This window comes from Oculina patagonica, chromosome 1 (genome assembly GCF_052425735.1).
Source record: "Oculina patagonica isolate OP01 chromosome 1, crgOcupat, whole genome shotgun sequence".
Taxonomy (NCBI): domain Eukaryota; kingdom Metazoa; phylum Cnidaria; class Anthozoa; order Scleractinia; family Oculinidae; genus Oculina; species Oculina patagonica.
In genome coordinates, this window is record NC_135758.1 from 26315745 (window position 1) to 26338667 (window position 22923).

Consider the following 22923-nt stretch of genomic DNA (forward strand, 5'->3'; position numbering starts at 1 on the left):
ATGCCGAGATAAAAAAAAAATAACGTTGCGTTTTAAAACGAACACGTCTAAATGAGTTTTAGGGTGCATTCGAACACGAAATCCAGAAATTAACGGATTTTGATAGACCGAAATATTTTCCAAGATGGATTTCAATTAAGAAAGAGAGCTTTGACAAACAACGATACCAAACAACTTTTGTTTAGCTTATCAAAAGGCTTTTTGAGCAGAAAAATGGCTATGCACGTGCTTTATAACCCTTGACAAATTTCTATGCCGTCTTCTGAAAAACAACAACACGAAATGACTAAAATCTGCGTATTTTTAACCAGACCGCTATTAAAATCGATTTTTGTATGAACTAAAGCGCATCATAGACCGCTGCTCACAAGAAACATTTTTGCAGTGTATTTTCGAATTTCCCCCAAAACGCAAAAATTACAAAGCCATGAAATGCAGGTTTGGATTTTTAAATTGAAATCCACCTCGGAAAAGAATTCGGTTAGTCAAAATTCGATTTGGGGGACTGCGGAAGAGCAAAAGCCAAAAAAGAAAAAGAAAAATGCGAATTAGAAGTTATCTCAAACTCTGAAAAAAACTTGAGGCATCAAATTCAAATTTCTAAAGAGTTCCCACCGTTTTTCTTTCTTTTAAAATCACGTATACTGGAAATCTACAGTATTTCTAGAACTCATTTATTACATTATTACTTTTGAGTAAACATTTTGGTTCCCAGTGTCTGTAACACATGAGAACACTTTAAATCACACGCGCATATTTTATCCAGTCATGAATAGCTCGTAAATGTGTTGATATCATTCCTTGCACTTCGTGGATACGCTGAAAATAAAATAATACACTATGACCGGCCTATAAGGTGTCCCCCCGCGACCTTAACGAGGAAAGAAAGCGAAGTGTTTTGCGGACATTCTTGCCAAAATTAAAAGACCTGTATTGGAAGCCAAATTTACTTTGAAATATCAATATTGCAACCTACGTATGTGTAATAGCGTGTGTTAGATTTCAGTATCATTGACAAGGGAAAGCAAATATTCCCATCTCTACGATTTTGATTTGTGATTTGTAAGGTTTTATTTGCACTTTATGATAACTTTGCGGCAAAAGATAGTACGAAAATGGAACTGAAAATCGTAGTTGAGACCTTACTCAGCGAATTGAAGTGATAATTAATCGAGCTCTAAAGTAAATTCTTAATTACTGTGGTTTACTCAGCTTTTCATTATTTTACGACGCCTTCATAAAACCGCTAAAATGTATGTATTTTCGATAACAACCAAAGAAAAAAAACATGTTCAAGAAAATCGTTTCACGAAGAATACAGCACTTTCACAAACAAAAAGTATACCGTTTAGTTGTATGTTGCAATTCATTATTTTAAAATCCATTGAGAAAAATTACTTGCTTAAAACTTAATTATTACAATGTCGAAACCATATATTTATTCAGCTGTTAGTGCGTTCGTTAAACCGTACATTTTTATTCTTAACAACACCAATTTCTACGGCTTTGATTGTGTAAGGACCAATTTTCTGCATCGACTGAAAAAGAAATCGAGGTATGATAAATAAATATCTATTTCTTACCACTCTTTTCATTAATGGTTTTCGACGTGCTATAAGAAGATAATGTACGATTGATGTCGAGAAAAGCTGCTAGTAAAAAGTAAAGGACTTTCTCCCGCAATTATACGGTAGTTGCAAATGCACGTTAAGACACCATTTTATTCATATTACCCGTTTATAGGCCTTCCTCCAGATATAAAGATATTCTTAAAGGCCTACAAATACGACGAAACCTTTTTGAATTTATGCTCCTGATTCAAAATTTATTTCCTTTCAGAATTTTTATGCGTCCGTTCGCAAACGTTTTTTTTTTTAATTCGCCGACAAATTTCCGTTTAGAAAGTGAAGCTTCTGCCTTCATTTTACGGCTTAAAATATTTTCTTACCTTTAAATGTGACTGGAGTCCGGTTTGTTTTGCTTCATAATTTCCAATCAATTTCAGTGGTTCACGGCAAAATGGTGTGCGGACAACACTCCAAAAAAGAACAGTAAATTTCAAATGGAGATCCCGTTAACTGACATTAAGTGTTGCTAAAATTGAGACTGATAATTAACTTACACAGATCACGACTCAGTTAGACATTCCTCTCATAAGGCGTTTTTTCAAATCTGTATAAATGTAACATGTTACCCCCGACTTGATTAATCTACTTGTAGCAAAGAACAATTTATTTACTTGTGGTGTCTCATATTATTTGTCTTGATTTGGAGTTATCTTTGATTTGGGATTTCTGTGTGGACCCCATGCTGTGGAGCATCCCTTTGTCAGCAAGAGGGACAACAGCGCTGCTAAATTTATAAATTTGCTTCAATTTATAAATTTTCTCATCACAACAAGAAAACTATGAAGAACCATTGCCTTTTCTTAGATGTGCTATTGCACAATCAATACACAATGGACAATTGAAGAAAATCGGCATTCAAATAATCATGCCGTATGAACTTGCATGTGTTCGATTTCTTTTTATCCGCTTATTTCAAGACCCACTAGAATAACAGACAGAATTACAACATGAATTGATGAAATTTGTTACTATTCTCGAAAATAACCTCAGTAAGTGTTTACTCTTCGCGGATCTCTCGACCACGTTTCCATAATTATTTTGAATATCACCTACATTGACGCACAATACCCAACAGAGAGAAGCAAAACATACAAAATGTTAGGCCACAGACGAAACTATCAATTTCTTAAACCACTAGAAACTTGAATATGAAAAATAAAACGACACTAAAGAAAAGAAAACTCAAAATTATTTTCTGAGAGATGTTTAGAATTGACTCTTGGAGACCCATCGATTTGGTTTTAGCGTAAGGCATGCTCTAAGACCATATAACACGATTGCTGTATCCGTCTAAACATAATTATGGATAATCAATGGGCAGCCAATTGAAATGCTACAACGTTGCCCTCTCGATAATGAAATAGTAACGTGACTAACTTACTGTATTAAATTGGTAAAATACAGGTTGAAGCACTTTCATTTAAACAATGAAGTATCCTCTAGTTTGGTTGATGGGTTTGCTGTTGGCGGATGTGTTCACGACTAATCAAGGTAGATAATAAAATCCCAATCTTTGGGAAGTGTTAAATTAATGGGTTTCTCTCTGCCAAGAGACTCAGCAGAGACCTTTCGGTGAAGTCAGTTCCTCAAACATCGTGTTAGAAGTCCCACCATTGTTAAATTGAATTTGTTTTACTTTTTTTATCGTTTTTTCAATAAAGTCATATTCCTATAAGTATGTTATTCAGCAATTTGTTCTTGCCTTTTTGAACCAATCAAGAATTTTCGTTCATACTGTATTCCTTTTTTTCCCTTTTAGTTGTGTATTTTTATTATTATTTACACTTATTTAAAGACGAAACGACACATGGGGAAAAATCGTGCATCCTCTGTCCAATATCATGGTGATTAATGAGAGTTTTCTACAATCAATATATCTTGAAAAAAATCCATTTAAAATCTAATATCCTGTTACGGCCTTCGTGTTTACGATTATTTCCCTCCAGGGTTGGATATTCACATCCGAAGCGAAGGTTGTAATGATCCGAATAAAACGCCAAACACATGTGGTGTTGCTTACATCAACGTGGATGGAACTGATCATTCTCCCCACGGCAGAGGACATAACGTTGTTATCTTGGATGGTACAACAGGTAAAGCAATAACCAGGCAAACAGGCTTTTCATGCTTAAGTAGTTCCGGAATCTAAAGAAAAACCGCGGTAACGTTTCAGTGAAAACGTTTCTATAGAGACAGTCGTACCCCGAGGGACAACATTTTATTGGCACATGGTGCGAAAAGTGTCTTTGAAACAGTTTAATTCTTGAAAATAATTGTAAGGACTGCTAACTCTCTTATTTAGTGTATTGTCTTGTAAACTACATGCCAATTCTATTGGTGCCTAGGGCGCTAGAGGTTTTTCTTCTTCCCACCTCGTGAGATAAACTTCCCACTGGGATAAATTTCTTTCAGTAAGGAAAATTACTCCAGTCAACCATGATAAATCGGTAGACTAAGAAAAAGGAGGGGGGGGGGGGAGGGGGGGGGGAGAAACGCAAGCAGACAAGTACAATTTAAACAACAATAACAGCAAAAATGAATAAATAAAAAAAAAAATATAATCAGACGGACGAAGATAGCAATAAGTTATTAACACAATGTGAACGAAGACAGCAATAAAACAGCGGAGAGACGTCACGATAAACTTACCACTAGGAATAATACCAGTGTATTTCAATTTAAGGTGCCAAGCTTGGAGCAACGTCTTTCGACACGCATGGAGATAGCACCGCTGGTAACCGCTTGAGAGATCACCTTAATGGCATAGATGGAGAGTGAGTTAAAATTCGTTACATTTTAAGTAGTTTCCTCGAAATCAACTTATTTTAAAGCCAGGAAATTGAAAACGTACGTGAAAATAAATTCCAGTTTAAAGTTCGGCGGCCTAATATTATTCGCATAAAGCACTGTCCAGTACCCCATAATAAAAACATTTTTCAATACCGATATGACATATCTTTAATTGACTTAAACTAGTCCCTGGGATTTTCAACCTTACTTCGTTTAAGAAAAATGCCAGAGAGAGCATTGACTTAGACAAAAGGTCACTGCATATTCAATGCTTCTGGGCAATATGACGGAATCTTGTACAATACAACCTCCGTTCTAACACCCTTATCACCATTAAAGTCCACAATATTTTTTTAATGTCAATACAGTCAATAACAAGGCTTTTTCTCTCTTTTTTTTTCTATAAATATTGTACTTTTATCGCGTCTCTCCATTATTATCTGTCTTCTCAAGTACCATGTTCGTTCCTACCACAGCAAAATCGTTTTGGTCGCCATTCAAGACGAAGGCTCAAGACACGTGTCAGCAGCAATTGATGCTCTAAAGAGACTGGGCGCTACTGATCCCATTTTGACAGATTACCGAGGATCATATGCTCTGGTTGGGTACGCAGATGTGACCAAACCATCGTGGATTACACAACAGCAGGCAAACAGAGGCCAGGGACCCAGCGAGACCACTTTGCAAGTTACCCTCCCAGCTGGTACGTTAAAGAAAATAATCAACGAGAAAAAAATCCGTTTAAAAAACTCTACATTAAACTGCGAGGAAAAATGGTTTTTAGATTGCTTTGGAGCACGTCTTTACTTCAAGAAATATTCCTATGCCCTCATTTCTTTCATTCTTGCGAAATTTATTATTTATTGTTATATCTAACGGGGATTCTTGCATTTCAGATTATTTAAGGTTTTGGTTCTTTTAAATCCCACAAACGTTTTTTAACTTCTTGAGTGTGTAAATTAGGACATTTCAGATTATTTAAGGTTTTGGTTCTTTTAAATCCCACAAACGTTTTTTAACTTCTAGAGTGTGTAAATTAGGACAACAAAAAATTTAAATAACAATTGCCAGTTGTTTAATGCTCCCAACCCATGTAATAAGAACAAGACAACAAGTTTAAGGGGAAGAAATGAGAAATGAATGAAGTGCTCGAGTTGCTAATAGGAATCTCCAGGACCCTTGAATACCAACGCATGGCGTAATAAATAAAAATAAGACAAATATAACTAGCTGTTGTGTTTGGTACAGAAAATGTAAACCAAGACTGTGGCTGTTACGATTGCTCGTTCGAGTGAGCCATGAAAATCCTTCAAAACTCGAAAAAAAAATCAATCTAGCGGTTTATAATCTATGTAAGCAGCATTGACATGCAAGTAGTCACTCTCTTATTTGATTGTTGTAGATTGCTTCGATAAGCCGGTTTGTCAAAGATTTGCAAAGAATTAATAAAAAAACATATTTGTGTATTTTTAAACAAGTGTACCTTTTGTTTTCCTCTAGTTCCCGAGATAGACGTTCTGTGTCAAAATTAGTAACTACGTAGACAACAGGTAAATTACGATGTCTGTGCTTTGATTGAGACATGTTTGTATACTATATACACCGTCCCATTGCTTGAAATACCAACCCGCCGCGCAAAGCTCCAGGGCACTCATGAATTACGCTGTTTTATTTAGAAAGACAACGGTTGCCTCCTTTGCTCAGTTTCTTTGAGCTCGATACACGCTCCTGTTGCTTTACAAGCCCAAATACCGTTTGCAAATAAAGCTGTCCAAAAAAGAAGCTGCACCGTAAACCTGCTGGAAAGAGGACCGTTAGTAAATATGCAAAACTTTCCACCATCTAAAAAATGTAAACAAAGGACTTTGTTAAGATTTGGGGAAACAGGTCTGTCCAGTTAGTTTTATTATTAGAGATTGCTAGCGCCATTTTGCTTTATATCAAATAATAACGCCTTAAATGTTTTTTTTTTTCTTTTACAGGTTGGCCTACTGTTGCAGAAAACGAAATGAAAACGCAGATAATTAAAGGGAGAGAACTTAATTGAGAAGTAAAGGATAATAAATTTTTGATTAAACTGAATCATTGTGTTCCTTCACTTTTAGTTGGCCACCTGGCTGTGCTTCTCAAATATGCACGCTGTTTTTCTATTAGTCCTAATGTTACTATTTATACTAGCCAAATCTTGGTTAGAAAACAAGGTTATTTATTTGACTGTTTTGAAATTTATTTAAAGGTCTGGCGCTCCTTCTCTTCGCTGCATACTTTTATCGACTCGTTTCATTCAGCCTAATGTTTTTCTTGGCGTCTTTTTATATATTCTACAACCGTTTTTGCTTGTCGATATTGTAATCGGTGTGAGCACTGATTCGACAACAAGTGGTTACTACCTGCGGACTCTCGCAGCATACTCCCCACTCTTTATTCTCTAGCCTGCGATGTCTGCGTAGCAACAAGTCCTCTTCTCGAAATTGCAATTGCGCCCGATGGTTTAATCGACAAGTCTTTAAGGTGGAGCAAATAATATTTTGGCACATTTGAGCTAAATGACACGTTAGCTATGTGCTATTTCAAAATAAACGAGTCATTAAAGTTATCAAATAATTTAGAATGTACAGTGACATATCCACAAAGTTGTTTTTCGTCCGCTTTTCTCCGATCAAATTGGAACTTGGGAGTTTTTTTTTTTTTTTTTTTTTTTTTTTTTTTTTTTTTTTTTTTGTGGAGGGTGGGTGTTGGGGGGGGGGGGGAGTGGGGCGTTAATAAATAAACTGGAGCAAGTGAAGGACGAGACTGAACCAACAAAAAACTTAACTCACATGTGACACGGAAAGGGCCCGGGAATCAAACCCAGGCCACATTGGTGATAGGGAAGCGTTGTCATTACTGCGCCATCCTTGCTCCCTCACGAAATCATGACTATCCTTGATCGAGTTCCACCAAGCTTACATGATTCCAAATTTCAATCCCCTGGAAACAATCCTCCCTTAAAGATCTTATAAATGATTTTGAAAAAGAAGTTTACCTTGTGATGCTAAGGCTTTCAGCTGCTAATTGCAGAATAAGCACGAGGAATTTTAAAAAAAGGATTATTCTTAAATGCAGCTGAGACTATCATCCGTTGTTTGTTCATCCCTCGCAAAAAAAAGATAGGCAAACTATGTTTCCATGACTTTTGACATTAACATGGCCACACTATAAAAACCAGCAGGTCTGGCCAAAGATATTCATTTTTAAACTATTCTCTGTAACTTTTCTAGTTTGTATAGACACAATTGTAAGTATTGCTTATTTTTACATTTTTGACTCGTTATTTTCCGACTTCAGAAATTGACATCAGAAATGTCGCTATTAACAAATATTGTTCTATCTTGTAGAGTGAGCCCAGGATTTTCTACTGAAAGAAAAAATACTTTTCATTTGTCATAAACACTTTTCCTCAACTCCACTTCAGTGTGTACGAATAATAGCACCAGAACGAGGTTAGGGTGGACATTTTCAAACATTCTTTTATTTTTGTCCACCTTAACCTCGTCTCGCGATCGGCGCCATTGTTCGTTGGAATGCGGGAAATGATCTATCAATACGTTTCCCCTTTAATGTCTACAACGTTAATTTCAACTAGATGTTCATGTGTTAATTGATATATCAATTTATATTTTCAATTCAGTTAAGTAAGAAAAGCTCATTGTTGAACTTTCGTTGATTTTGTAGTGCCCAATAAAACGATCATCCCATTGATGAATGGTATTGAATCCCTTCCTTCTAGACCGTTTTTTGGCATTTTGAATGGAGAACTTCACAATGCCGTAACTTTCATCAGCTGCTCATTAATACCCTGCAGAAATTGTGATGGGCCTACCATGTCCATTATTTTGACGCTGTCGTGGAAACGTCATAGTAACGTCGAAATCCCAAACAAGTTTGTTAAAATTCGTCATTTTGACGTGATTCTTACTTCGTTCCAGCTTTTAAAGCACATGCAACTGTAAGATCTCAATAAGATTGCATGTCATATATATAATTATGTCGTATCAACTTCCGTTGATTTCTGACTTAAAAAAAGGCGAAATCGATAAATTATATGGGGGTCTCTTCTCTGTAAATTTTTTTTTACTACGAATGACAATGATCACTCCCCCTCCCCCGCCCCCTCCTTTTGCAAATAGTTGGATTCTTAATTTCCATGTATGTATACGCGATAAAGAAAAAAAAATAAATAGCGAACAGAGCATTATAACCAAGTTGTGGAACAGGTCAGTAGATTGGGACTCATGAGTGTTATACAATCACAAAACATATGACTAAGGTGTACAATTTTTAAGACACCGAGCGATAACAATTCAAAGACAAAAGGCTTTTTTTTTATTCTGGCCAAAATTATCAGGTGCCAATTTGATTAATATTGTTTGCGATGCAGCCTGCGTAAAATTTGTTAAATATTTTCTATTCGGTCTCAAAATTATTGGAAGAAGGTAAAAACATTCCCATTACTAGAGTTGAGTTCTAACTTGTGAGTGGTGTGATTTTAATTTAGTTATACTATAAGCTTCTTTCTCGGCAAAAACTAGTGCGGAGATGGGTCTAAAAGACCCAGTTAAATCCGAAGTATCAAATTCATGCATTTTGCTAGATGACTTTTAAAGTGATTCAGCATAATCGGTCCAGCTGATGTGATATTTAGTTGAGTTTAAAACTGAATTCTTGACATGTGTGGTTTAATAAGCTTCTCACTAGGTCACGACGGCTTCGTAACAACCACTAAAGGTGTGTCTTTGGATAGCAAGCAAGTAAAAACATGTTAAAAAAAATGTCTTACAAAGCATAAAACATTTTTATCAACAAGAAATTTAGTTAATATATTGAGATCCAAGGGATTTTTTTTTTAATTTGATTCTTTATTGGGGCTAAAGCACATTCCGATTTATTCAGCTGTCGAGCATATTCATTAATATAAACCTTACACTTTTGTGTAAACAGTGTGTTAGGTTTTTCGGTGTTGAATGAAATTTAAGGACTTATTTTTCTGCAAGTTTTCAATCGATTGAGAGGCGATTGAGGTATGGTATATAAATTAAGATTAATCTCTTCCACTCTTTTAGGAGAATCCTTAATTTAATTTACATAAAAAAAAATACTATGCTTGAGAATGATCACGATATTGCTCAACTTTTTTGACATCAGAGCTCAAATTGCAAAGTGTGACAAATTACTCGTTGTTTCGGAAAGTAGGCAGATGGAAGTTCTTGGTCACTGAGTGAGCTGAATACGGGAAATTTGTTGCTCGGAATGTATAAAAAAATTGAATCATCTCAACTTTGTGAAAATTTAAAATTTATTCATTCGGCTAATACGGCCGCAGAAAATCGACATGGCCAACAAACAGTGTCCTTATTTACTGGCGCGGTCATTCATGGCGGCTAAATCCGGCTTTATATCAGTCGCCTCAATCAATCTCCCAGAAAGCTGTTATTGAACTGTTACTGTTGTAGTTTTTTAAATATATTAACTTGTTCATTGTATACCGGAGACGTCAATGAGTTGTTTTAAAGAGAATTTTGACATTATGTTAATTAATATTGTAGTTGAGTTGAATTGAATCAGCAAGTACCCATCTACCCCCCCCCCCCCCACACACATCACACACACACACACCACACACATACACACACACACACCACACACCACACACCCACACACCACACACCCACACACGCAAATAAAAAGCAGTGGAAAGTCAGGAGGCTGGACCAAACACGTCTAGTAATGTCTTTTAATTTTAGTATGTAGCATCGATAAACACATTTTTCATCACATTTTTAATTTTGAGTCTTCTAGTTGAAATATACCGCGACATTGCACACGTAAATATATCTGATAAGATATGATTGTTCCTAGCGATTCTGTACACAATGAAACTTTACTTGTCCTTGCTGGTCATTCTGATGGTGACACATGCTTGCTGGAGTCAGTGCAGAAATGCAAATTGGTGGGGATCGTTTGACAGAACAGGATGGTCAACCTGTGACTCGACTACCGAATACTTGACGGGTTTCTTTAGAAATGACCAGTGGCAAAACGATCCCATTTATCTACTCGAAGAAGGGACGTGCTGCAAGGCTCCTGCGCCAATTCAAGACCAAGCATCAACCTGTACAAATGCAAACTGGTGGGGAGTGCTGGACAGGTTAGGTAGACAAACTGATCAAATTAAACTAAATCATTTCTGTCGGTAAAAAAGCGAATCATTTCATTTTAAATGAAAGCTGCTTGTCGCACGAGAATGTGAGCTAACTTTTCGCGGCCTAGAAGCTTTCACCGGAGTGTTAATTTGTATGTTGACTGTCTGATTTTGGAAGAAAATTGCCATATAGTCACCCCTCCCTCACCCCTCACCTCCTCTGAACCCATCCCGTTTTCACTTTTACGTGGCCCGATCCTATTTATTGACGTTATTTTAACATTTCAAATCGCGCTTTGGCAGGAAACATCACTAATTTCTTAGATTTTTATCATCCTATATGTCCAAAACCTCATCGGTTTATATTCAAAACCTCATTTTTATAATAATAATGAATATAATTTTAAAAGGCCGACGACATATTTATTTAAACTTGAGCAAATAAGGAAATTTTAGATCTTTCAAGTTTTGTATTTGAAAGCTTCATGACAATCATTGAACTTTCGACTTGCTGCACACTGATGCAGGTCAAATTTTCTCTAAAAGTGCTACGCTAATAGACCCTTTCCGTAAATGGTGATGTCTTCATTTGGATAACAATACAAAAACATCCGTAGCCTCACTTTTCACGTAAATAATCCATTTGTACAAAAAAAAAACCACACGAGGCTTAGGATGTACAAAGTATTGTTATTCACATTTAGGTCGCCATTTATGAAAATTCTAACACTTTTCATTTAGAATGTGGAAAAACGGTAACAACAACAGCCATGTTATCGGTGAAATATTTCCAGCGCAACTAAGGTCGACCTTAAAATTGTGTTAACCATCAAGTATCTAAATACGATGGAGCAGGGGGACGTGTGAAGCAAGGGAAATTCCACCTAATCATAAAGGAAATGCAGGAAATGTTTCAAAGCGCCCCGACGTTTGTATATGTCATGTAAATTCCAATGTCGGAACCTAATAGGCTTCTACAATGGTTAATTGGTTATCTTCGGTTGCTTTACAATGACTTCCAAGATTAAATATTACCAATCACAAGGCTGTTTTTTTTTTTTTTATATATAGTGAAATTGAGCAAGTTAACTGAGCAGGTGTAGCAGGCACATTATGACCAAATCCACTTATGCCATTACATATTCTTCTTCAGCATTCACCGTTGGGGCGTTTGTCCGGATGGTTATTTCCTGCAGGGATTATACCGCACCGCGGGTAATAACCTCCACAACATCGAGGAAGGCCGTTGCTGTAAACCGGATAATTTACCAAATAGTTATCCTCACTGTTACGACCACGACGTCAGTTCATCTTTCAACAGCAAAGGCTGGATAAACTGTGATGACGGTTATTACCTTACCGGTATCTACAGGGGAGGTTGCAACATACTGCACTGCATCGACAAGTTCAGATGTTGCAGTAAGTAAACTGATTCTTTATTACAACTACCACTCTGTAAAAAAAAAACTCTTAAAGAAAAAGCTGCACTTGTTCTTTTTTACTTCCAACCCTTGCAATTGACAACTTCCAGTGCAGCTAATGCGAAATCATCAGCACTACTAATTCTTCACAACTACAGAACCAAAAGAAACAATATCTTAATGTGTTCTTTTTTTCTCTCTCTAGAACTCGAGCTTGGTGGATGTAACGTCGAGTGACGACAGGTAGATATATGCGAATTTGTTTATACCCTTAGCTTGTATCATTAAGACCGCTCCATTGCTGGAAATTAACTAACTGCCGTTGGAATGTATCGTTAGATAAAATTTAGATGTTTGACAGGAGAACAGGTGATAAACCACATCAGCGTCCTTTGTACATTGTTCATTGGGCTTTTTAATCCCTTCATTGTGTGACAAGCACAAACTAGCAAAATTCCATCACTTGGGAATTATGTAAACATAACTTTATATAGCGATTAGGCGATTTGTTAAAAAAAGTGATGATTCAAGGCTCAATTACACCTACTCAGTGATTATTTTTTTTTATCATTGCAGGTTGACTCGTTTTATTCTTGGCTGCTAGGGATATGCATCATTTCAAGTCGAAAATGAAGAATGTCAAACATGCCGGGAGAGAAAAAGAGGAATAAAAACCTGAGTAGACTGAAGCGTTTGTTTCTATTTATTTGAGTTGTGCATTCGATTTTTTTCGTTCTAATTCGCTTTGCTTAACCGAACATAAATTATTTTAACCTTAAATTCCCGTAAACAATCAGGCAAACAAGAAATATGGCAGGATTCGCAAGCGGATCCAGGCAGTTTAATACATTATTAAAACGTTTTACAACTTGCAGAAAGAAACATTTTACGACCTTTTTTTTTTACAATAAGAAAAAACATGAGTGGTTACATTTCAGCATAAATTACTGGTAGAAATATCAGAATTTAGATAACATAACATAATATCTTTAATATATCTAATTTGTTATTTGTAGCCTGTTATCGAGGCTTTTATCGACCTACAATATCTTTGGCAGGGTCTGTCGTCCATTTGCCATGTACTTTCAGGTGCATTTCGGAACCGATTTGCTGTTACAAAGAACAGGTGTTATTCCCACGGAGCTTAAAGCTATGGATACTGTAGTCGTCCGGGTTGAAACCTAAGAATTTCCCTGCATGACATATAGGAGATTTCTTCAATCTCTTAGCGTATAACTGCGTTGCTCCTGTGAAAAACAAGTGGTCTAAAGCAAAGGGAGATCACTATTGGCATCAATATCAGCTAAATTCATATACCTTCTTAGAACACTAAGGGGGCTGTATCGAGTTCCAGATTAAATGGTTATGTACTCACTAAAAAATTCAATATGGCTGAGAACAATATTATGTAACTAAATACAACGGAAAAATCCGGCGAAGGCAACTAAACATAAAGCAGCTACACTAAGGTCCTTTGCAGCTATCAAAAAATGGTCTCATCGAGTAATGCCACCTTAAAATAAGGCTTGTGCCTACGAGATCATAACTCTGATAATCCTGTACATTCAAAAGGGTGCATGCAGTCACCCTCCAGTAAGACCAACGCCCAAACTATATCATAAAGAGGTGTAGTCACCATTTACATGAAAAAGCCACTGATTCAGTTGAAGCAAACCACGGATGCTAATCAAAATAATTATAAACAATGTGTGGATGTTGACACCGTCGGTTGTGGAAGATGCCTGCTTCCGTAGGCAAAGCTTTAGTCAAGAAATTCTATTCTAAGGGCAATGTCGTGTACCTACCCCTTAAAAGTGCTGGGATGCAAAAGGGAATTAAGATTCCTACCACGGGCGAGGGACTGTTTTCCAACATACATGCTTTTAGCGGATACTTACTCGTAACAAGAGGCCAATAGTGAGCCGAAGGCCAAAAAGGGTAGAATAAACAGCCTTTAGACCCTTCATGTAATGTGGAACCGTCGGGATGATAGAAACAGGCAGGACCACCCAAAACCTAACAATTCTCTCCCCTGTGAGGTTGAAATAATAAGTCAACTCCCGCCGTATTGGGATTCCAAAACCAAGAAAAGAATCTGGGTAGCTAATGGTTATAATAACTAGCAAAACAGTCTATAGAATGCGGTCCCCAACGTGCATCTAGAGACAGAACATAAGTGTCCAATAAGCGACTTATATAAACGGCCTGTTGACTAGAGTCCATTGTACTTCTAAGTAGATCCGTGACTGAATACACAAATATCGAATACACTTCTCGCCATTCTGCGAAATTCTAATTCCATACAGCCAAATTCAACAATTCAACGGTCGAGGCAGCGGCCTAGTTATCATAAAACATTTGACACGTGTCCTTAAAAGCACTGGAGTAAATTATTGTAAGGTAAATTCGATTGCATATAGTTCCCTCTACATAGAGCTCTGCAAGCCTTTAAACTCTGCTCACATTCTCTGGCACACGTAACCGCTGTAAATTCAATAACTGAACCGCAACCGGTAATGCTCGCGATAGAATAGCTAGCACGTGTACTCACAAAACAGTGTCTACTGTTAATATTCATCAGATTACTTTTCCAAAAATACAATTCCTTATTACAGTAATCATCTTGGCGAAATTCTAAATCCCAATGGTCATTGCACAAGGTGAACAAGACGCAATGTCTAGTCATCATCATCATCATCATCATCATCATCATCATCATCATCATCATCATCATCATCATCAAAATTATCATCATTCTAGCAATGTCTTGCGATCAAGGCGATTATAAATGTACATGAGAAAATTACACGGACGATCGCTAACGTCTGCGGTGATTGGGGCAATCACGATCGCTTGGATCGCCGTAAAACTGCAATAACTGAGAAGATAGGAGGCTACATCTACAATGGTACAAATATTCTACCAGAATGCCTAAAATAGTATTTCTGAATTTCTAAAAATCTAATTTTTCCCGGGGGTTCATTCCACTGGACCCCTCTACTTTGAAATGGGCTCGTGGCTTCGCTTTGTACAAACATCGTTAACTTAAAACCACCAACTATTAGTATCCCTTTAAACTATAGAGACTACATCTAAAACAGTACAAACATTCTACCAGAATGTCTTGGATAGCATTTCAGAATTCTAATACTGTCATGATTCAAACTTTCTATCTCGATAATTTTTTGGAGATTCTGACTAAAGTGCTAAGCTAATGTTTCCAGTGTACCTATCAACATAACTGATTTTGGTTGGTGGGGAGGGGTGGGGGTGGGCCACTTGTCAAATTATTCGGGGATGGGCCACTGAAAATCAGCACCTGAACTTTATGTCCAGTCCCAAACCACACTTCTCTCACGGACGTGTTTTAGTACTGTTTATGGTAGCTCATAGTTTTCATCTTTTTTGAACCATGGATACGCCCCTGGATGTTGATTGTGCCCCAGCCAAATTTTTGTTTGTTTGTTGTATTGATGTCGTATTGGAATAGTAAAACCTTACACGATTTTTAAAACGAACCTTAGAACATTAAATCTTACGGGACTTTGAGCGAGTAGATTGTAAATTGTTATTATTGCTATTTTACTGTTTTTAATATTTTTTTTTTAATTTGTAAATTTTTAATTTTTATATTTTTAATCTTAGTTAGACAATATTGTAATTTGTAGTTATAATTATAGCTTAATCTATTTTTATACACTTCTAAGAAGTTTTTTTGTTTTCTATTTTGTATTTTTATTTCGTGGCGCATCTGAAAACTAGCTTTTTAGCTAAGTGTGCGGACCACGTTAAATAAATATTGTGATTGTGATTGTGATGATCAACGGAGAAAAAAGGAAAACAATGCCTTAGTTTGCACAAACATTTATTTTTCTTTCTTTTGTTTACTACATGTTTAGCCCGTTATCTATACGTGTGTGTGCATATTTATCTCTATCTCTTTATTCTCTGTATAGAGATGCTTGAAATAAATAATTCATATCCATGTATAGCCTGTTAACTGAAACAAACAAACAAACAAACAAACCAAAAATATAAAAAAAACAATGAGCCAACCTGCAAACGAGGAAAAGCAATTGACCGTTATTGAGCGAGCTTGAGCAAAGTAGCTCAAAGTCGTGATTTTTAAGATACATCGTCCATTGTATATAATGTTTTCACTGCCACCAAATTAACGTACTGGCCTGTATCCTGGACACTATAGAAAGTGATTTAAAACTCTCAACTGTAGTAATTCAGCGATAATTTTACTTCGCTCTCTGAAGCATGACAACGAACATCACATGGCGATTTTTTTTTTTTGCGGTACAAGCTAACTGAGAGGTTAGTCAGATTACTATCTATAAGCAATTGCAATTATTTGGGGCTAACGCAAAATCTTCTCGATCAATCAAAGAAAAGCAATAAAAAATAATAAATTCATGACAAAATTAACTTATATTAGCTGAAACTAACCGGATTATTAATTAGCCAACAACCGATTAAGCTGAACTGTTAGCAAATGCACTTCCCTGGCGCTTTGCTAGCAATTTTCAAAACAAGGCACTGGGTAACCAATATTAAATGAAGTAGCTATACACATACCCGTTGTCAACGTCGGACGCTACTTGCTACGGATACCCTTCACAGTCTTCTATTTCGGATTCTAGAAAAAATACAATTTGGTGTCACTAGATAAAAATATAACTTGTGATATGCTGTTATTTCTATTTCCTACTAAAGTTCTTTTTCTGTTAGTAGTTAGTATGTTTGTTGTTTGTTGTTGTTGCTGTTTTTTTTTTTCTGGAAATAATGAATTCAAACACTAACGACGTGCACAGATAGATATGGCCAATTACCTTCGCAAGTTACTCCAAGCCATCCAGCAGCGCAATCACAGCGGTAACTTCCAACAAGATCAACACATGTGCCGCCATTCTTGCAAGGTGCAGGTGCACACTCGTTGATATCTAAAGATCAAGAATTGCCGCTAGTAAGTTATGAGTAATTTCATTGATGAAAAACAAAAGAGATCTTACTCAAGCACCTTTAAATGCATATACAAAAGCTTTAAAAATGTATACAGGGCAAAAGAAGGAATGTTTAATTCCTTCCCCCAAGTTTTCTATTCTTTGTTCTTTTACAGAGAACCCATTATCTTTTAGTTCTGTACACGAAATTTCACTGCTCAATTGCCCTACAAAGTCCATGTTTGTTCGTTTTACTTCATGTTCTTTAATCAAAACAATCGCTAGAAAGCCCCATGCATGTCTCAGACCTCTAATTTCATTGGTCTCAGAAGCCGAAAGACTAAGTGTTTATTTTCTTTCCTTTTAAACATTAAAACGCCTTTTTTTTCAGAACGCCAAGATGTCAGCTCGTTTGGACATCCAAGGGCGTTGAGCCACATTTATACTGTTATATTTGTACTGGTCGCAGAACGAAAAACTCGGGCATTATAATAGTTTTCTATTTATATTTCTGATACTCTAACAATCGGTCACTGCATAACTAATTACCTTTGGTTGGTTTCTAAAACATTCTAGCTCGTTTTACCTGTTTCACAATTGTTGCCAGAATATCCTGATTTACAATCACAGCGGTAACTTGCAACAAGATCGACACATGTGCCGCCATTTTGGCAAGGATCAGGGGAACACTCGTTGATATCTGAAAAAGAAGGAATCACAGCTTTTTAGTTATCAATCATATCGTCTGGGCGACAAATATTAAAAACTTTCACTTATAACTTTTTCAAAGTGCTGGGTTTATTTTTTATCTTATTCAACAAACTGAATTTGAAGTTTCCCTCACTAGCTCAGGTGAATTCCTTTATAATTGATCATGGAAATATTTCACCTGTTTCACAGTTGTTGCCCGAATATCCTGATTTACAATCACAGCGATAAATTCCAACAAGATCAACACATGTGGCGCCATTTTGGCAAGGATCGGGGGAACACTCGTTGATATCTGAAAATAAGCAATTATCACTATGAGTTTCCAATTGAGTTATCTAGAAAACAGGAAAGTACTTTTTGGACACGGAAAGTTTCACTAATGCGCAGCTAAATAAATTTAACTTAGAATACATTTTCTTATTATTATTATTGTAATGCAAGTTTGATCTGATCGACACACATAGCATCACGAAAAATACATTAAATTGTATAAACTGTGTAGTTCAGGTAGAAAGGCAAACTACAACTAAATTCATCTTTAACATCTTTATTTATTTGATTACTTCGATTAATTTTCTCAAAAAGTCTTGGGTGTCTATTTCTGTTTCACAGTTGCTACCCAGAATCTCGATTTACGGTCACAGCGGTAACATCTAACAACATCGGCACGCGTGAAAATTCTGCATGGCGCAGGTGCCCCCTCGTTCATATTTGAAAATTTAGGAATAACTGCCAGAATGTAATGAATAACACTATTAGGGAAACTTGAAGCACGTTGTGACTCATACAATTATATTACGTAGAAGATAAAAAAAGGCAATAACTAAAATGGTTATAATTCTCTATCATTCCTAAATAATTTAATTTTTTTGTATTTTCTCGACGATTGTTATCACCTGTTTCACAGTTGTTTCCAGAATATCCAGACTTGCAATCACAGCGATAACTTCCCTGAAGATTGGCACAGGTAGCTCCATTCTGGCATGGATTATTAGCACATTCGTCCACATCTTCAGGGGAATAAATACAAACCAACAGATAAGAGGATAATGCAAAGCATAATGTCTAGACATAATTTTGTTTATGGCGATGCATGTTCATTTGATAACCCATTGGGAGCCTCGTGCCATATACAAAGTTAAACCAATAAACTTTTAGGGTGAAGTTTACTTTGTAAAAGCAAGAAAAGTTGCTTTATTCGTCCTTTACTCCTCGTACTTTAAGTTTCGAGAGCTCAAGAAAAACATTGGTGGCAATTTTTTCCAAATCATTTGTATTATTGGGTTCTAGCGCTTTCAGCCCTTTGTAGTATCTTATTAAAGCAAAGCTCCCGTCGGGTGTCGGGTATATACTTTTTTTTTCCTAGGAACTAACATCGATATAAATATATTTACACTGGTAAAATAATTACTTGGAAATTAAAATCATCCTCATAAAACGAACATTCTCTTTTGAACAACATGAACTTTTCTTATTCCGATGAAATTATTTATATCAAAATAATAAAACGAAATTCTAACTCATCGGATGAAGAGTTGTTTGTAAAAGCATTTTAAAAGAAAAGTTTCGAAACGTCGAATCACGTTATTATTATTTTTTCTTGTAAGATTCTGACCTGTTTCACAGTTGTTTCCAGAATATCCAGATTTACAATCACAGCGATAACTTCCCTGTAGATTGACACAGGTAGCTCCGTTCTTGCATGGATTGTTCGCACACTCGTCCACATCTTCAGGGGAATAAATAAAAATAATGGAATAATGGTTTTCATTTACACCTATGCAACAGGGTTAATATCACCAAGCACCGACTGTTGTTCATAAAGCAAGTGGTAATCACCTGTTTCACAGGTATTTCCAGAATATCCTGAAGTACAATCACAGCGATAACTTCCCTGAAGATTAACACAGGTAGCTCCGTTCTTGCAGGGATTGTTCGTACACTCGTTTATATCTGCGAACAGGCCAGGTTAACACATCAGAATTTTCCAATATGTTGTTTAATTTTATTGTAATTTTATATAACTTAGAGTTGAGTTCAACTTTTTGACTGCATAATTACTGCCTTGAACAATATCATTTATGGAAAAATCGAGACGAGTTAGTTCTTATACAGCAGCAAAGAAATTTTAATTGTGGTTTTTTTTGTAAGGTCGTTGCCTCTTTGCTCTTTCTTTTATTTTTATAAAAAAATTTTTTTTTTGTGTTTCTTTTTTTTTTGTTTCTTTTTTTTTTTTTTTCTACCCCCCCCCCCCCTGTTGTATAAAAATATAAAAAAATAAAAAAAAAAAAATACCACTGCACTAAAGTTAAAATTGAACAACAGTACATGTTTCCAAGGATCGAACCCGGAACCTCTGTCATGCTAACATTCTTCCCTTTCCACTATCTGAGCTGTCTGCCCCAATATTGAATCTAACTTAGGTCTACTAATCACCTTACTCAATCTATCTAGACCAGGCTTAAGAAAAAAAAACAGAAATGGCACCGAATCTGAAACGAGTAGGATAAGGGGCAATAAGCAAAACCTCCTAAAGTACCTGAACAACCGTAAAGTTCTGCCCTCATTGAGATGTGGTTGTGCCAAGCGAGTGGTAGAAACCTCACATAACGTGCCGTAATTGGCAGATTGAGTGAATGATAAACAACTGTATCACGGTCTGCGTTCGCAACGAATTCCTGTATCAGAAACAAAATATCAATCTGGTTAGGATTTATCATTCTCGAAAATGCTTCTGGCATAAATTGTCACAATTAATTGGTCAAAATATATTATACATCACGAGGGAGAATCATTGGTAGGTAAAATACGTCTGTTTTAATTCTAAAGAATCGATGAGCCAGATGGCATCGGTGCCATCGTCGGAAGCGTGACTCCGATTTCTGTGACATGAAGTGTCTAAGAGTGCCCCCCCCTCTCCCCCTCAGGTTACCTCTCGGCATGTGTCAGGTTCCTCTTACACCTGGGTTGAGAAGGGCGCAGTTAGCTTGTCTAAGAACGCAACATTATAAACTTATTTACCAGGGCTCGAACCCGGACCACTCGACACAGAAACCAACACGTTAACCATAAGGCTAACGCGTCTCTCACAAAACTGCCACATTTGAGTTAAGGTCAAGAGATGCTTGCTTATAGTTTCTTTATACATTTAAAGGCCAAAGTTGGTAAAAAAAATATTGTCATTGAAATATAAGGTTAACATGAAGACCTTTGACAATAAGACAACTTTATGGAAATCAAATAAAAAACGTACAAGAGGTCTTACTGGGAGTAAGATGTAATTTTTTTTTAATTAACAGCATTTATTTACAACAAATTACAATACATTACAGAAATATTACAGGAAAAAAAAAAAAGAAAAAAAAATAAAATAATTTTTCACAAAAATTATATTTTTTTTATATTTTTTTTGTATTTATATTTTATTTTTTTTCTTTTTTTTTTTTTTTTTTTTTTTTGTTTTTTTTTTTTATTTTTTGTAAAATTTTGGGGGGTAAAATTTTTATATAAACAAAAAAAAAAAAAAAAAGAATTTTTTTTGTTTTTTTTTTTTTAATCCATAAAAAATAACACACCAAAAAAAAAAAAAAATTTTTTTTTTTTGTAAAAAAATATAACCAAAAAAATATGTAGGGGGGGGGGGGGGGGGATATAAATTTTTTTTTACAACCAAACAAAAAATAACACAAAAAAAAAAATACAGGTCCAGAATAAATGAATAAGGGACTCTTTCACAGTTCCACAAAAGATACAGATATCGTTTTCCTTTAAGCCGATTTTTTTAAGAAAGTCATTTGTCGCCAGTCTTCTATGAAGTAGTTTAAACTGAAAAATAATTAATTTGGTAGCTTTAGTGCTGCAGAAAGGGAGTCTGTAAGCCATATCCCAGTAATTTCTTCTGAGCATTCTAGACTGCAGTCAGCACACCACTTCTCTTGGCTTTTCGTAGGGCTTTTTTGTTTAGCGCTGACTAGCTTTCATATGCCATTCTATTGGGCTTAGAAACTTTTGTGAAGTTGTCAACAAAGGTGCTAAAGTTTTTGTCAGTTTTAACATATTGGTTTTTTGTGTCATTTCTTAAAGATTGTATGCACGATACGACGCCATGATAAGTAAGAAAATTTGTTTTAGCATGGAAGCCTTCCTTAAACTCCGTGAAAGACAAGAAATTGTCAGTGTCTTTCATTAAATGACTTACGGATTGAATTCCTTTGGAAGACCACAATTTGTAGTACATCGGTTTATTTCCGATTCTCAAAAGTGAATTGTGCCAAAGAGGCAAAGAAAGAAAATGTTCAACGGAGTTTTATGCTTTCGACATAACCATTTCATAAAGTCCTGCCAGAAACAAAAAGTCTTACTACAGGTCCAGAATAAATGAATAAGGGACTCTTTCACAGTTCCACAAAAGATACAGATATCGTTTTCCTTTAAGCCGATTTTTTTAAGAAAGTTATTTGTCGCCAGTCTTCTATGAAGTAGTTTAAACTGAAAAATAATTAATTTGGTAGCTTTAGTGCTGCAGAAAGGGAGTCTGTAAGCCATATCCCAGTAATTTCTTCTGAGCATTCTAGACTGTAGTCAACACACCACTTCTCTTGGCTTTTCGTAGGGCTTTTTGTTATATAAACGACAAAAACCCTCAATCCTAAGAAGTCGTCGTATCACTGACGAAAGAAAAAAGCACATAGGCCTATTAGTAAATAATAGTACTACTCCTGAGATTGCCTAAGGTATTCGGGAATGTTTTTAAAGTCATATCTACAATTGTTTATAAACAGAAATCGGCCCTTCACGTTTGCGTCGTTGAGGCCATGCTCTTCGCGAGCTTTCATCAAAGCTTTAATCAAAATGTTCCGCTCCTCCTGTATGGCTCTGGCAAAATCCTCAGTGATATATGCATCAGTGTGAAAAATTGAGACATCGACACCAAGCTCTTTCTCCAGAATATTATACACCACCACTTTGCTGTTTTTGCGTTCGTCTTCTTCAATGTTGTTAAAGCGAAGGCTTTCGCGCCGCGTGTATTGTTCCAAAGGTAATATCGTTTTTCACTTCTTGTTTCAATCTCCGTTCCAGGTCAACAATCTTTTTATTCAATGCGTCCAAGTCTTTTGAACGTGCCTTCTGCTCCGTTTGAAACTGTTCTTTGAGCTCTTCTACTTCACTTTGCGTGGAGGACAAGCTCTTCTCAATGTCCTTTATCGACGAGTTGACTTGGTCGATGTCGCCTTTAAATTCTG

At 36.1% G+C, this 22923-nt stretch overlaps 4 protein-coding genes across 9 annotated transcripts in view; 3 read left to right on the top strand and 1 right to left on the bottom strand.

Annotated features, from left to right (window-relative positions):
• Nucleotides 1-22923, top strand: part of LOC144646011 (uncharacterized) — a 129274-nt gene that overhangs the window by 19948 nt on the left and 86403 nt on the right. The window lies entirely within an intron of this gene.
• Nucleotides 1492-6500, top strand: LOC144643832 (uncharacterized). 3 transcript variants are annotated; one of them, XM_078503216.1, is made up of 7 exons: nucleotides 1492-1555; nucleotides 3033-3119; nucleotides 3575-3721; nucleotides 4312-4402; nucleotides 4895-5121; nucleotides 5919-5968; nucleotides 6401-6500. In XM_078503216.1, the coding sequence occupies exons 2-6, from the start codon at nucleotides 3056-3058 to the stop codon at nucleotides 5948-5950; spliced, it is 561 nt and encodes a 186-aa protein (XP_078359342.1). In that variant the 5' UTR covers nucleotides 1492-1555; nucleotides 3033-3055; the 3' UTR covers nucleotides 5951-5968; nucleotides 6401-6500. The 3 variants fall into 3 exon arrangements, with proteins under 3 accessions (XP_078359342.1, XP_078359350.1, XP_078359332.1); XM_078503224.1 differs by lacking the exon at nucleotides 1492-1555 and adding an exon at nucleotides 2858-2874; XM_078503206.1 differs by lacking the exon at nucleotides 1492-1555 and having other exon boundaries at nucleotides 3025-3119.
• On the top strand, nucleotides 8623-12709 carry LOC144643797 (uncharacterized). Of its 2 annotated transcripts, none has more exons than XM_078503159.1 (5): nucleotides 8623-8674; nucleotides 10317-10605; nucleotides 11753-12018; nucleotides 12226-12263; nucleotides 12597-12709. In XM_078503159.1, exons 2-4 carry the CDS (start codon nucleotides 10331-10333, stop codon nucleotides 12255-12257), a joined length of 573 nt encoding a protein of 190 aa, XP_078359285.1. In that variant the 5' UTR covers nucleotides 8623-8674; nucleotides 10317-10330; the 3' UTR covers nucleotides 12258-12263; nucleotides 12597-12709. The 2 variants fall into 2 exon arrangements, with proteins under 2 accessions (XP_078359285.1, XP_078359278.1); XM_078503152.1 differs by lacking the exon at nucleotides 8623-8674 and adding an exon at nucleotides 9388-9478.
• LOC144642352 (uncharacterized) overlaps nucleotides 15611-22923 on the bottom strand; it is a 43282-nt gene continuing 35969 nt past the window's right edge. The window contains exons 11-19 of one of the 3 annotated variants that reach the window (XM_078501329.1): nucleotides 20220-20358; nucleotides 19520-19633; nucleotides 19296-19409; nucleotides 18577-18690; nucleotides 17859-17972; nucleotides 17556-17669; nucleotides 16859-16969; nucleotides 16605-16665; nucleotides 15613-16020 (exon numbers count right to left, since the gene is read on the bottom strand). In XM_078501329.1, the coding sequence (XP_078357455.1) occupies nucleotides 16631-16665; nucleotides 16859-16969; nucleotides 17556-17669; nucleotides 17859-17972; nucleotides 18577-18690; nucleotides 19296-19409; nucleotides 19520-19633; nucleotides 20220-20358 (855 nt within the window). In that variant the 3' untranslated portion in view covers nucleotides 15613-16020; nucleotides 16605-16630. Of the gene's footprint in view, nucleotides 16021-16604; nucleotides 16666-16858; nucleotides 16970-17555; nucleotides 17670-17858; nucleotides 17973-18576; nucleotides 18691-19295; nucleotides 19410-19519; nucleotides 19634-20219; nucleotides 20359-22923 lie in introns of all 3 variants that reach the window. The other 2 variants (XM_078501318.1, XM_078501323.1) reach the window with 2 other exon arrangements.